Source organism: Mus pahari, chromosome 4, assembly GCF_900095145.1.
Source record: "Mus pahari chromosome 4, PAHARI_EIJ_v1.1, whole genome shotgun sequence".
In the NCBI taxonomy this organism is placed as follows: Eukaryota; Metazoa; Chordata; class Mammalia; order Rodentia; family Muridae; genus Mus; species Mus pahari.
In genome coordinates this window covers 35,811,396-35,824,246 of record NC_034593.1, presented here as the reverse complement: position 1 = coordinate 35,824,246, position 12,851 = coordinate 35,811,396, and the positions used below count along the sequence as shown (strand labels likewise).

At 35.2% G+C, this 12,851-nt stretch overlaps 1 protein-coding gene across 4 annotated transcripts in view; it reads left to right on the top strand.

Moving 5' to 3' along the window:
• Sclt1 (sodium channel and clathrin linker 1) overlaps nt 1-12,851 on the top strand; it is a 113,944-nt gene that overhangs the window by 9,663 nt on the left and 91,430 nt on the right. For 3 of the 4 annotated variants that reach the window (XR_003843709.1, XM_021196294.1, XM_029537884.1), the window contains 4 exons: nt 598-656; nt 1,024-1,096; nt 4,401-4,456; nt 9,113-9,248. Coding sequence is in view for 3 of the 4 variants with exons in the window: in XM_021196294.1 (XP_021051953.1) it covers nt 598-656; nt 1,024-1,096; nt 4,401-4,456; nt 9,113-9,248 (324 nt within the window). In the remaining variant the exon portion in view is untranslated. Of the gene's footprint in view, nt 1-597; nt 657-1,023; nt 1,097-4,400; nt 4,457-9,112; nt 9,249-12,851 lie in introns of those variants that run through there. The other variant, XM_029537883.1, reaches the window with a different exon arrangement.

Sequence of the window (12,851 nt, the reverse complement as noted above, 5' to 3'; positions counted from 1 at the left end):
GGGAAAAAATTACAAAAGTAAAAAGATTACCTGTTAAAAAAGACAGTACACAAGTCACTTTCAAAGAAGATAAAGGGAAAATGACTATCAGTGTTTGAGGAAACTACTGTTTTTAGTGTGATCTCCTATCTAAAACTTAATGTAGTCTCTATTTGACCCTAACATCTATTGCATTATGTGGTATGTTCTAGGTAAATCATCAAATTATCTGTATAATTGTGTCACATACTATTCTTCAGTCTTTAAATCTTCCTTACATCATGTTGATCAGAATAGTGAAAGCATACAGCCTTGTATTGCTACTGAACTTAATGTAAGCTTCCCTTGTTTAACCACAAATATTGACAATTTGTGTTAATTGCTAATAGATATTTTCATCAGATAGAAAATTCTTCATAGTTCTAATTGGCCAATTTTTTATCATGTATAAGTTTACCAAATGCATTTCAGTATCAGCTTTTTTAATTTTATAGTTATAAAAATTGTAATGACAATTAATTTAAGCCAGTTTCAATCTTAACTAGAATAATGTGAGAAAATATTTTAATAGCCTGTTTTTTTTATAATTTTTTATATGTTTTATATTTTTTGTTATAGAACAACATGTCCAAAGGAGGCAGAGGTGACATACTAGTAGACTCAGTAAATGAGCAAAGGTGAAGTATTACTAAACACATATTATTTCTTCAATCATTTGATCATTGAAGGAGTTCCTTAATTTATGAATGCTTATTATATGATCTGCTGTAATTAAGCATAATGACTTGCTATTGAGTTGATAAAAATATTGATGGAATTTATACGAGTGGATTATAATGGAGGATGATCTTGCCTGTTCCCCAAGATACTTGGTACCATCTGAGAGCATCTTTGACTTTTACTTGTGTTAAGGGTTTAAGCATAAAGGGCAAGTACTGATTAGTATTAGACACAAATTTTCATTTTGAGATTTATTTTACTTGTTACATGCTTAAAGTAAATGGAACTGAATATTCAGTCTTTTAACTCCGTACTTTCCTTTAGTTCTTTACCTCCTCTCATTGCTGAGTATGAGAGACATCTGGAAGAGCTAAACAGGCAGCTGACCTATTACCAGGTAAGAAGTCATAATCACTTAGCTTTTGTAAGGTTTACTATGAGAAGAAAATATGAAAGTCTCATTCAACTATAAATGTGGATCTATAAACACTAGCTTCAGTTCTCCTTTTAATCCAATATTCCCTTGTTCTTCCTTTCTGGCAGAGGCATCTCTCAGAAGCTGGGAGCTGTGTCCTGATGGCAATATTATTTGTTCATATCTCTGCTCAGAGCCATTCAAACCTTACCCTCATTCTACCCCCATGTGTCATTATTTGCAGAATGTTTTCCCATCTTCAGATGCTACTTCTGTCATATGCCTTTATATCTTTTAGATAAGATTTATCCCACTTCCAATATATGCTTGGGTTCTAGCAGATTTTATTTTTGATTACTAGTGGAAGTTTATTTTAAGAATAATGGAAATAAACTCAAGACACTGTCTATGTAAACAGATTTGAGTCTCAGGGCTTCTGAGATTAGGCTCATGAAAAACCAAAGCATACTATACTATAGGGTTGTTATACGTTTAAAGTAACCATGTTTTTATAGTATACCTAATATTTATAATGTGTTTCTTTTAATTGAAATTTTTTTTTTTACATTTCCTCCCAAATTTTCTGATACCAGGATAACAATATAAATACTCATTTTCAAACCACTTTTTATTTTTAAAATTGACTTACAGAATAATGGGTTTCCATAAGGGGTTTTCCTGCATACCTTGTTTTTATTGATCTCTCCTAGCTCTACCCCCTTATGTACTTCCACTGGGTGTAAGATGGAACTTCACGGTGGTTTAGATTTGCATTTCCCTGGTGACTAAGGACTTTGAACATTTCTTTAAGTGTTTCTCAGCCATTCAAGATTCCTCTGTTGAAAATTCTCTGTTTGGCTCTGGCATAAGACAATTCTTAATTTATTTCCCATTCTTCATGATGTATTTTTTTTTATAGTCTTTTGCCATTTAAGCTTAAGCCAACCACAAAAATATCTTTTTTTCCCTTCCAATGGGCAATTAAAAAACAACAAAAGTCAGCCGGGCGTGGTGTTGCATGCCTTTAATCCCAGCACTCAGGAGGCAGAGGCAGGCAGATTTCTGAGTTCGAGGCCAGCCTGGTCTACAAAGAGAGTTCCAGGACAGCCAGGGCTATACAGAGAAACCCTGTCTCAAAAAACAAAAACAAAATCAACAAAAGTCTTTTTTGTGTGAGTCATGTAATTTTTAGTTTTAGGAGTAACAAATCAAAGTTTCTGCTGAGTTCACTCTATGGATTGAATGATGGTATACTTTGTGTACTTTAATTATTATTCTAGAATAATTAGTTGCTGGGAAATTAAACTCTCCTAAAGCCTCATATAAGCTGTCTGGTTCCTGTGTCTCGTTAATGAGCTATTCCACTGAAGTGCTTGGCTTTGGTTTCTCACGTGAGGTTCTTACTACCTCTGGATTAGTTCTAGGAAGAAGCTACACTTAGAAAGCCCAAGAGTCTTCACTGATAGTAATAGTTATTGCATTTGTTTTAGAGAGAGAAAGAAGATGTTATCTACTTCTAAGAATAATCTGTTCATGCTCACAGACATATAATTAATAGAGTGCTAATTTTTAAGAATTGCACATGTACCTGAGCATAGTTGTCTGTGACTTTAGTCCCAGCACTCAGGAGGCAGAAGCAGAGGCAGATGGATTTTCGTAAGATAGAGACCAGCCTGAGCTACATAGAGGTTCAGGACAGCCAGGGCTACATACATAGAATCTCTCTCATAAAAGCAGCAAACAAACAAAATCTAACACATTAAAAAAGAAGATTACAGACATGATCTAGAAGTAGTATACCTTCAAAGCAGTAAAAGCATGCTGTAATTCTGTGTATAAAGATCCCCCTTCCAAACACACAAAAGAAAAAATATATAGTAGGGAAAATTTGAGTATATGAGAAGCACTTTGAAGATCTTTTCTTCCAAATATTACATATTTTCAAGTATTTTATAATAAAGTCCTTAATGTGACTTATGTGGTACACATATATTCTATATAATCATTTACAATATTAGATACTTTTCAAATTAGTGTTTTTATAAATACAATCAGTATTTATCTTGTAGAACATTAATTCATTTTAGTTTGAAATTCTAGCTAGCAGGAACCTGGGGAAAAGTCAGTTTTGATGCCGATTTCATATTAAAAGGTGGTTAGTGAATTCTTAGGCTAAGCTGCTTTGATCACCTCTGAGTAGGAAGAGAGAGACTTGGAGAGCTGCCTGTTCATACTTTTTGTGCCAGGTCTCTCCAGACTTGGCTCTTACCCTAGAGTACACAATGAAGACTGATGGGTGTGTTTTGAGCTGAGTGCACCTTTGTTGAAAAACTGCTTTTTCATGACGGCCTTTTGCCATCTGCACACCTTTTTGCTCTTATTAAAACTGACTCCTTATTTTGTCATTTTGCTTTTACTAACATTTCCCTTTTCCTTTGAAAGGCTAATAGTCCCTTATTACCTTAGAAAATCAATGAAATTTTCCTCTCATTCTCTTTACAGTATGAATTATAATCTTCCTTGTATTCTAGTTAGTGGGTTTTTAAGTCATCTAGCTTGCTAAGAACTACTTAGCAGTAGATACTTATATCAGTGACCATGTCTGCTACCATAACAACCTTGTTTAGAAGAGTTCAGATCGGAAGGGTGGTGAGGTAAGAATGATTGTTAAAGAAGACCTGCATTTCCCTTTTCACCATTCTCATCTTATCTCTTGAAGTAGGAAAGACTATACATGCAGATACGAGCTTCCCCTAAAAACATGGATTAGTTAAGATATATTTTCAAGGGATAGCAATCAGCTGGGGTTTTGCTTTTGTTTGTTTGCTTGTTTATTCAAGACAGGGTTTATCTGTTTAACAGCATTGGCTGTCCTGAAACTCAGTCTGTAGACAGACTGACCTCAAAATCACAGAGATCCACCTGCCTTTGCTTCCAGACTACTGGAATTAAAGGTGTGTGCCACCTCACCCAGCTCAACTGCTTCTTTTATCATTCTGAAGTGTATCTTCTTTTGTTTTCCAGGATACATATTTTTATAATTTTCTCAATTATTGCATAAAATGTTTTTATTTATTTATAATCTATTCAAAATGAATGTTTTGTCATGTTTAGTACATTGTTAAACTATCCATATGTGATATGGCTTGTTAAAAGAAATGACTACATTTTTTCTGTAACTGCTTGCATATGAATTGAGTCATAGGTGGAAATCTAAGTGTCTGGAGAATGTATTCCCACACCTATAATGAAAGAATAATGAAAGAATGTTTCATTATTCTTGTAGAAGCACATGGGTGAAATGAAACTACAACTTGAAACTGTCATCACAGAAAATGAAAGGTAAATCAATTAGCCAGTGGGTCTTTTGTTGTTAATAGGTAACTTTTATTGTTGTTCTTCGATGTATGGATTGTGGTGCTTTAGAGTTAAGACTCCTGGGCTTGTGTTTCTGTTGACTACTGGCTTCATTACCTGGGACCATAAACAAGCTATTTAACTTCTTTCAGTTGTAACATTTTTTACTATAAATTCAAAATAATAAAAAAAATGTTTTCTTCTTTTTCTTAACCTATTGTTACATATTTACATATATATGAATATGAACTTGCTAAGTTCATTTAGTGTTGCTTTTATGTCTATTTTTAGGACTAACAGCATGGTATTAGATAGCCATTAATTTTGCCTCTCTAAGCAATCCTTAATTGCCTTTAGCTCTTCGTCTAAGGATGAAGCCTTCTGAGATTTCCCCCATCCATAGAGTCATGTCAGCTGGTGGTGGTTTTCAGATCCTTGTTTAGTTACCGTGTTGCTGAGACTTCATGAATACAGCTTCCCTGTCATATCTAGAACTGTCTCTTAGTAGACATCCTTGTCCTCTGGCTCTTATAACCTTTCTGCTTCCCCTTTTGTGTTCCCTTAGTCTCAGATGTAAGAGTGGTGTTACAGAATGTGGCTGGGCACTTCATGGTCAATTTTCTGCATTTTGACCACTTGTAGCTTTCTGTAATAGTCTCTATCTGCTGCAAAATAAACTTATTTGATGAGAGTGAGAGCTACATGTAACTGTGGGTATAAGGGTAAATAGATAGGATGCAGTTAGAAATTATACTGGTTTAGGAAAATGGTAGTAATGGGTTTTCCTTTAGGTTTCATGGCCTTACCAGTCTTAGATAATTAGCTAGGTTTACAGTACTAGGTTTGAATTTCTTCCTATTGTGTAGGCCAATTAGACAGCTGTTGGTTACTCATAAGATAAAAGTGCCACTGTTTTACCTTTAGGGATATGTCATGCTGATCTTTGCTGTGCTTTATAGGTGCCACAGCTGGGCTGGACTAGAGATTTTAACCCCTTGGTGGCTTATACCTTCTAGTACTATAAGCATTAGTCCTCAAGGAAACTTCCAGGTTATTTCTAGCTTCGTATCTTCCTGTCTTGTGTCCAAAGTATGTGTTGTTTTCAGCAACAGAGATTTAACTTCAAATTCTTGGAAGCACCTAAAGGTCAAGGCCAGTAGCCTCTTTTCTTGGGATGGAGTGTCCTTTGAACTCTCTGACCAAGGACTCAAAATTAGACTTATCATGCTTGATCCTGAGGGTTTTGTTGGCTAGACTATGACAAAGGAGCATTATTTCATGAGCCGAGTGTAAAAAATAAAGTCATAGCTTGAAATAGGGCACATAAGTACCATTAAATATTATTAAGCAGTATGATAGTGTACAAATATGTAGCAGGAAACGTGCCCGATTAAATACAGACTTGCTGGCCCTGATACATTTATCCATGAGTTTCTTCTAGCTCCCATCCTCATTCCTTCTACCAAAAGGGATTAGTATGTTGAATTCTGCTTTTATTGTTAGGTTTAGAGTTCTAAAACTATAAAAATCATATCATCCAGTATTCTGGAACTTAACTCTTTCATTATTGTGCACAGGTATGAAAATTTCCAGACATGAAATTGCCAGGTTATAGGATTATAATTTAATGTCAACTTAATTTAAAACTTGGCTGTATCAGCTAGCTTACATTCTCAGCAGTAAAATTTTTAACTCATTGATTTATATTTCTCCAGCAGTAATTCTAATCAAACTTCCTAAGAACTATCATTGTCATTAAGTAATTTCTCATTGTGATCTTAATTTACCTTTTATGAATATTGATATGTTTGGCCATTTTTCACTTGCTTTTCTCATGAATGCCTGCTCATCTCGCTTCCCAAGTTTTTATTTTCCCTTTTTTCCTCTTTTTTTATTTCTTTTTTTTCTTTTACTGAATATTTTCTTTATATACATTTCAAATGTTATCCTCTTTCCATGTCTCCCCTCCACAACCTCCTATCCCATCCCTCCTCCCCTGCCTCTATGAGGGTGCACACCCACCCACCTACCTACCCACTCCCACCTTCCAGCCCTGGCAGTCCCCTACACTGGGGCATTGAACACCTTCAGGCCCAAGGGCCACTCCTCCCACTGATGTCCAACAAGGCCATCCTCTGCCACATAGGCAGCTGTAGCCATGGGCCCCTCTATGTTTATTCTTTGGCTGATGGTCCAGTCCCCAGTAGATTCAAGGTACTAAAATATGTCCATCTCTTTTAAGTGCCTCTGCTAAAATTTTAATCTGTTCTACCCCATCTTTGAGGACATCTTGGAAATATAGTTTTAGACTCTCAAGTACTATATAGGTAGAGAAATGTGAAATATAAATATAAGTGCCAATTGACCACTGCAACATTAGATAATAGGTATTGCAAGTGTCCACTCCCAGGGTGAGATGGTGCTTAACGAAAGAATTTTCTGTTTTCTTCTTAAGATTTCAAGGTAGTATAGTCTCTGAATCTTCTCCTGTGGTTATTTTATTTTGTCTATCTACTATTATGTCTTTTCTCAGCATGTTAGAATTTTAAAACTTGATCATCAAGAATACTTTATTTAGCCTGTGGTATTTGGTGGCACATACCTTTAATCCCAGCACTTGGAAGGCAAAGGCAGGTCTCTGTGAGTTCGAGGCCAGCCTGGTCTACAGAGTGAGTTCCAGGACAACCAGAGCTACACAGAAAAACCTTGTGTCCAAAACCAAGAATACTTAAATTTTATTCTGTTCTGAGTTCCCCAAATTTGACATTAAGAAACATAAAACTGTAGAAATTTGATCTTGTTGTTGACTTGTAACTAAACCAAAAATGGGGGAGTTCATTTTTGAATCCTAAATTTATCCAGTCCATGGACTCTTAAAATTTCTTCTGTGGTTTCTGCTTTATTGTTATAGTCCTTTTAATGTACTTGCATTTCATGATTACATGTTGTTCTGGTTTATTTTCTATTGCTGTGATAAACACCAACTTGGAAAGGACTTACAGCTCACAATTTATCATTGGGGGAAGCAGGGCAGGAACCTAGGTGCTGCTTACTGACTTGTTTCTCATGGCTTGCTCAATCTATTTTCTTTCCTTTTTTTTTATTATTGGTTATTTTATTTATTTAGATCTCAAATATTGCCTCTCTTTCCGGTCTCCCCTCGAAAACCCCCCATCACATCCCCCCTCTCCTTTGCCTCTGTAAGGGTGCTCCTCCACCCACCCATCCATTCCCTCCTTACTGTTCTAGCATCCCATATGCTGGGGCATCAAGCCTCCACAGGACCAAGGACCCCCCTCCCATTGATAGCAGATAAGGTCATCCTCTGCTACATATGTAGCAAGAGCCATGAATCAGCCCATGTATACTCTTTGGTTGGTGATTTAGTCCCTGGGAGCACTGGGAGCTCTGCTTAGTTGATACTGTTCTTTCTATGGGGTTGCAATCCCCTTCAGCTCCTTCAGTCCTTCTGCTAACTCTTCCATTGGAGTCCCTGGGCTAAGTCCGATGGTTGGCTGTGAGCATACATCCTCATCTGTATTGGTCAGGCTCTGGCAGAATCTCTCAGGAGGCTCTTGTCATCAAGCACTTCTTGGCATCAGCAATTAGTGTTCTGAGTTTGGTGTCTGCAGATGAGATGGATCCCTAGGTTGGGTGGTTTCTGGACAGCCTTTCCTTCAGTTTCTATTCCATTTTTTTGTCCCTGCATTTCTTTCAGTCTATTAAACAACTTAATCTGCCAGGGATGGCACTGCCCATAATGAGCTGCCTCATAGGGCTGTTTACAGAGCAGTCTGATAGAAGTGTTTTCTCAGTTGAGCTTCTATCTTCCCAGGTGATGTTGTGAATATTGCTACAGTACACATGGATATGCATCTGTGTGCTAAGATCCCATCACAGTATATCCATAGGATTGGTAGGGCTGGATCATGTGATAGTTTTAGTTTTAGCTTCAGTAGGGGCTGCACTAAGGTGCAGTCTTAGCATCCTTGCTAACATTTAAAAACAGAACCAAATAGAATTCTAAAATATAAAAAGGGGAAGTGGTAGAGATGAAAAACAATGAATGAAAGAATTAGGAATGTTCACCCAGATTGAAAAGACAGAATATAAAAGCCAATATAGAAAATATGGAAAATAAATTCAAAGAGCTAATATATGATTGAGTCTTAAACAAAGTGAATTTGAACTGTATGAGCCCATTTGTAAAATTTTTGGATGTTTCTAATAATTTGAAATAATTATCGGTGATTACATAGCATAGGAATATCAGAACAATTAAGAAAAACACTATGTCATAAATTTATATATATATATATATATATATATATGTGTGTATATATATAAAATGACATGTAAAGGTTTATCTTCGAATTGCATTTATTTATTATGATGAAACATCAGAACTTTATCTTTCTGAAATTTTTAAATCTCTGTAGGACAAACTGAACTCTGCCTGAGTTATCAGTTTGATATGTTTGAATATTCATACTTTTACTCATAATATTTAATGACTATTCCTTCTATTTTTATTAAAAATCTAAATTTATTTCATGAGAAATATATGTGACTCATTGATTTAATGAATTCCCCAAAAATGACTTATTAAAATGAGTATAACGTTAACTGCTTATTGCAAAGGTTGCACAGTAAATTAAAAGATGCTGTTGAAAAGCAATTGGAAGCCCTTCCCTTTGGCACAGGGATAGGAAATGACATCTGTGCAGATGATGAGACCGTGAGGAACCTTCAAGAACAATTGCAACTAGCCAATCAAGTAAGTGGCATATTTTTTTTACTTACTAAATTTAAAGTCTTCAGAAGTGTGTTAATCTTTTTAAATTTTTAATATTTGATATTATAATATCATTTCTCCCTTCTTCCCTCTCCCACTCCAATCCCTCCAATATACCCTTTCTTGCTCTTTCAAATTCCTGACCTTTGTTTTCATCAATTGGTGTTATATGCATATATGTATATACATACATAATCCTAAACATAACTGTTCAGTCTATATAATGTCACTTGAATGAATTTCAGGAACTGACCTTTTGTAATTTAACAGAGTAACAAAATTTATAACAGTTGATTTTCTGTGACTTAATACTTGTAAATAATTCACTATTTGTTACAAATATAACTTTAATTAAATTTTAATTGAATCATATTATATTTTGAACATTTTTGTCCTTTAAGAATAATTAATGTTAAAAGAAAATTCTAAAGAAAAGAGTGATCACTAGTTTAATCCCTATAAATTTACATATTTTTCTGTTTTTACTATGATACCATTTTCAAATTTCAAAGATTATAACATAATTATCCTTCTAAAGTTATATTTTCTCTGGCAATTTTTTTCTCCCTCATAGTTTTTGAAATTGTGACTCTGTGCCCTGTGTGTTTCATTTTTCAATGTTATAATTTTTGTAAATTTGTACATAAGAAAATTTTTATTTCATTTTATAATTTTGTATCCCTTTGTCTCAGACCTTGTATGTGTCTGGCTCTGTTCTTTTACTTTGGAGCTCTATAGGTGGAGAATAATTTTTGTGCCTCACTTTCTTTGTTTATAAATAGTCCTAGAAATTATGAATGCACAGATTTGATTTTATAATTATCTTTTTAAATTATAGCTTTATTCCCTAAAAGTCTGGTTTGATACTACTTATGAATACTATTTTAGGTAAATTAGAAGGGCTGTGTATATATTGATCAGGAACATGTTCTAACATTAAACTTTTTCAATATATAAATAAAAGGAGCTTAAAAAATACAGAGGAAAAATGATGTGGAAAAATTGTCCCTGTTCCATACTAGGAGGAATTTACAGTTGTTTACACAGACATAAGTGGAAATTATACTTTCAAATGCTAGATACTGAGATATCTTTTAGAAAGCCATGGCGTAATATGCATTTATTACTCCTGAAATGTTAGAAAGTTCATGGAACAGTCATGCCAAGTGTTTACCCTGATTAGTAAGTACTAGTACATTGCTTTCTTTTATGTATGGACATTTAGGAGATTGGATTTAAGATTGAACCATGCACACACTAGCCAGGTACTCTCTGATTAAATGCATAGCTCTTTTTCTGTTAATTTGCTTTTAAAAGTCTGATTTTAAAAAAACTAAATATGATTATCTGTTACAAGATTTAATGGTCTAAGTCTTATACTTACTGAAATTGAACAAGTAAAAACTAAATTAAATGGAATATTTAAAGGTGAATATTGAGAAAAAAAGAAATCTTTGTGTACTTTATTATGTCAAAACACAACTGGCCATTCTTATCACTAGCCTCCACACCAATAGATTAAGCCTGCCATGGATCAAAAATATTCTTAAAAATGTTGCATCTGTGACACCCACAGCAAACATTAGGCTGAGCTCTGGGAATTCTGAGGTAGATGGAAAGTAAGGATTATAGGAGCCGGGGGTGGGTGGGTCAAGGCCACCACAGAATCAATTAACCGGCCTCATGGGCGATCACAGAGATTGAATTGACAATCTTGGAGCCTGAATGTCTGATCTAGGTCCTCTGAATGTATGTTAGGGTGTGATTTGATGTTCTTGTGGGATTCCTAACAATGGGAGCAGGGACTGTCTCTGTCTCTTTTGCCCAATTTGGGACAAACTCCTACTGGGTTGCCTCTTACTGGTCCAGCCTCAATATGAGGGTTTGTGGCTAGTCTTACTGCATCTTGTGATGCCATGTTTGGTTGCTATCTCTGGGAGGGCTGCTCTTTTCTGAAGAGAAGGGAAGAGGAATAGATCTGGGGGACAAGGGAGGTGGTGGGGAAGGACTGGGAGGAGAAGGGGGGGGGGAAACACTATGGTCAGGTTATAATATATGAGCGAAGAACAAATAAAAAAAATATGAACACTTAGAAATATATACAAAAACAATATTGTGTCTGTAGTGACCATATGTAGACATTATCTTACAACCTAAACAATGGAGTATGCAAAGTGTTTACTGTTAGGTATGATAGTTAATGTTTGTGGGAACAGCATGAACGTTCTCTGTAAATGCTTAGTCCTTTTATATACAGGACTTGATCCTTTGCGGATTTTGGTCCCTGAAGGAAGGGGTTGGACCTCCCCCCCTTACCAAGAGATGACTGTTATGAAAGTGGTGATCCATTAACAATTCAAAGACCTTCATTCCATAAATATTCATTAAGTACCTACTCTATGTCAGACACCGTCATATAATATTACTAATACAGTGTAGAACTTGTTCCTTCTTTCACTGACCTTTTAGGAAAGGCTGACAAGTGATTAGGTACTGGGTGGGGCTGGTCAGAGTTCTTGTGTTTGATCTCCATTTCACTTCCAAACTGTGTAACCTTGGGAGCTCTCTTTACATCTCATCTTCCTCATTTATACGTATCGTTTGTAATTTATTTCATTAGATTTTTATGGTAATTAAGTTTAAGCCTATAATATATTTAGTATAGTGCTGAAAATATATTTAAGTTAATAAGTTACCATTATTTCTATTCCTGTCTTCAGTAGTAATCATCAAGATATAAATAAAAATTCAAAGTATATTTAAAAGTTACTTGCATATAAAATATATTTAGGATAGAACAACAAGAGTAAAATATTAAGTCCTTAGTACATTTAGTTTTGAATATTTTATTCTGTTACATTAAAATGATTTGTAAAACATCTGGAAAGCATAAGTTTGACAGTAAGAGTCTTAAAATGTTTGTATTCTTTGAATCGTTAGATGGTAACATCTCACAGATTCTTGTAATTGTTAAAAAGAGTTTCTGTGGGAGCTGGGTACACTGGCATATGCCTTTAATCTCAGGACACAGGAGGCAGAGGAAGGTAGATCACTTTGAATTTGAGGCCAGCATGGTCTAGGTAGCAGAGTTCCAGGCTAGCCAGACCTGAAGAGATGGGATGAATCTAAGAAGAGTTGAGGGAATGGGGAAAGTGGTGAATATGATCAAAGCACAATGTACAAAATTCTCAAAGAATTAATATTTTTTCTTTTTTAAAGAAAGATATGTTGGGCTGGAAAGGTGACTCAGTGGTTAAGAGAGAACAGTTTTCCCCCAGATGAACAGAAGTTACTTTCTAACACCCAAGCCAAGGGAAGCACAATTACCTGTAATCCAGTTCCAGGAGATCTGAGACCTCTGACCTTGGCAGGCTTGTACACATGTGCACATCCCTGCACACAAATACATGTATGCATATACTTAAAAGCAATAAGAATCACTCTTTATGCTCAAGAAACTGGACTCCAAAAACTCAAAAAAAACCTTTAAAAAATGGGGTACAGAGCTAAATAAAGAACTCTCAACTGAGGAATATCGAATGGTTGAGAAACACCTGAAAAAATGTTCAACATCCTTAGCCATCA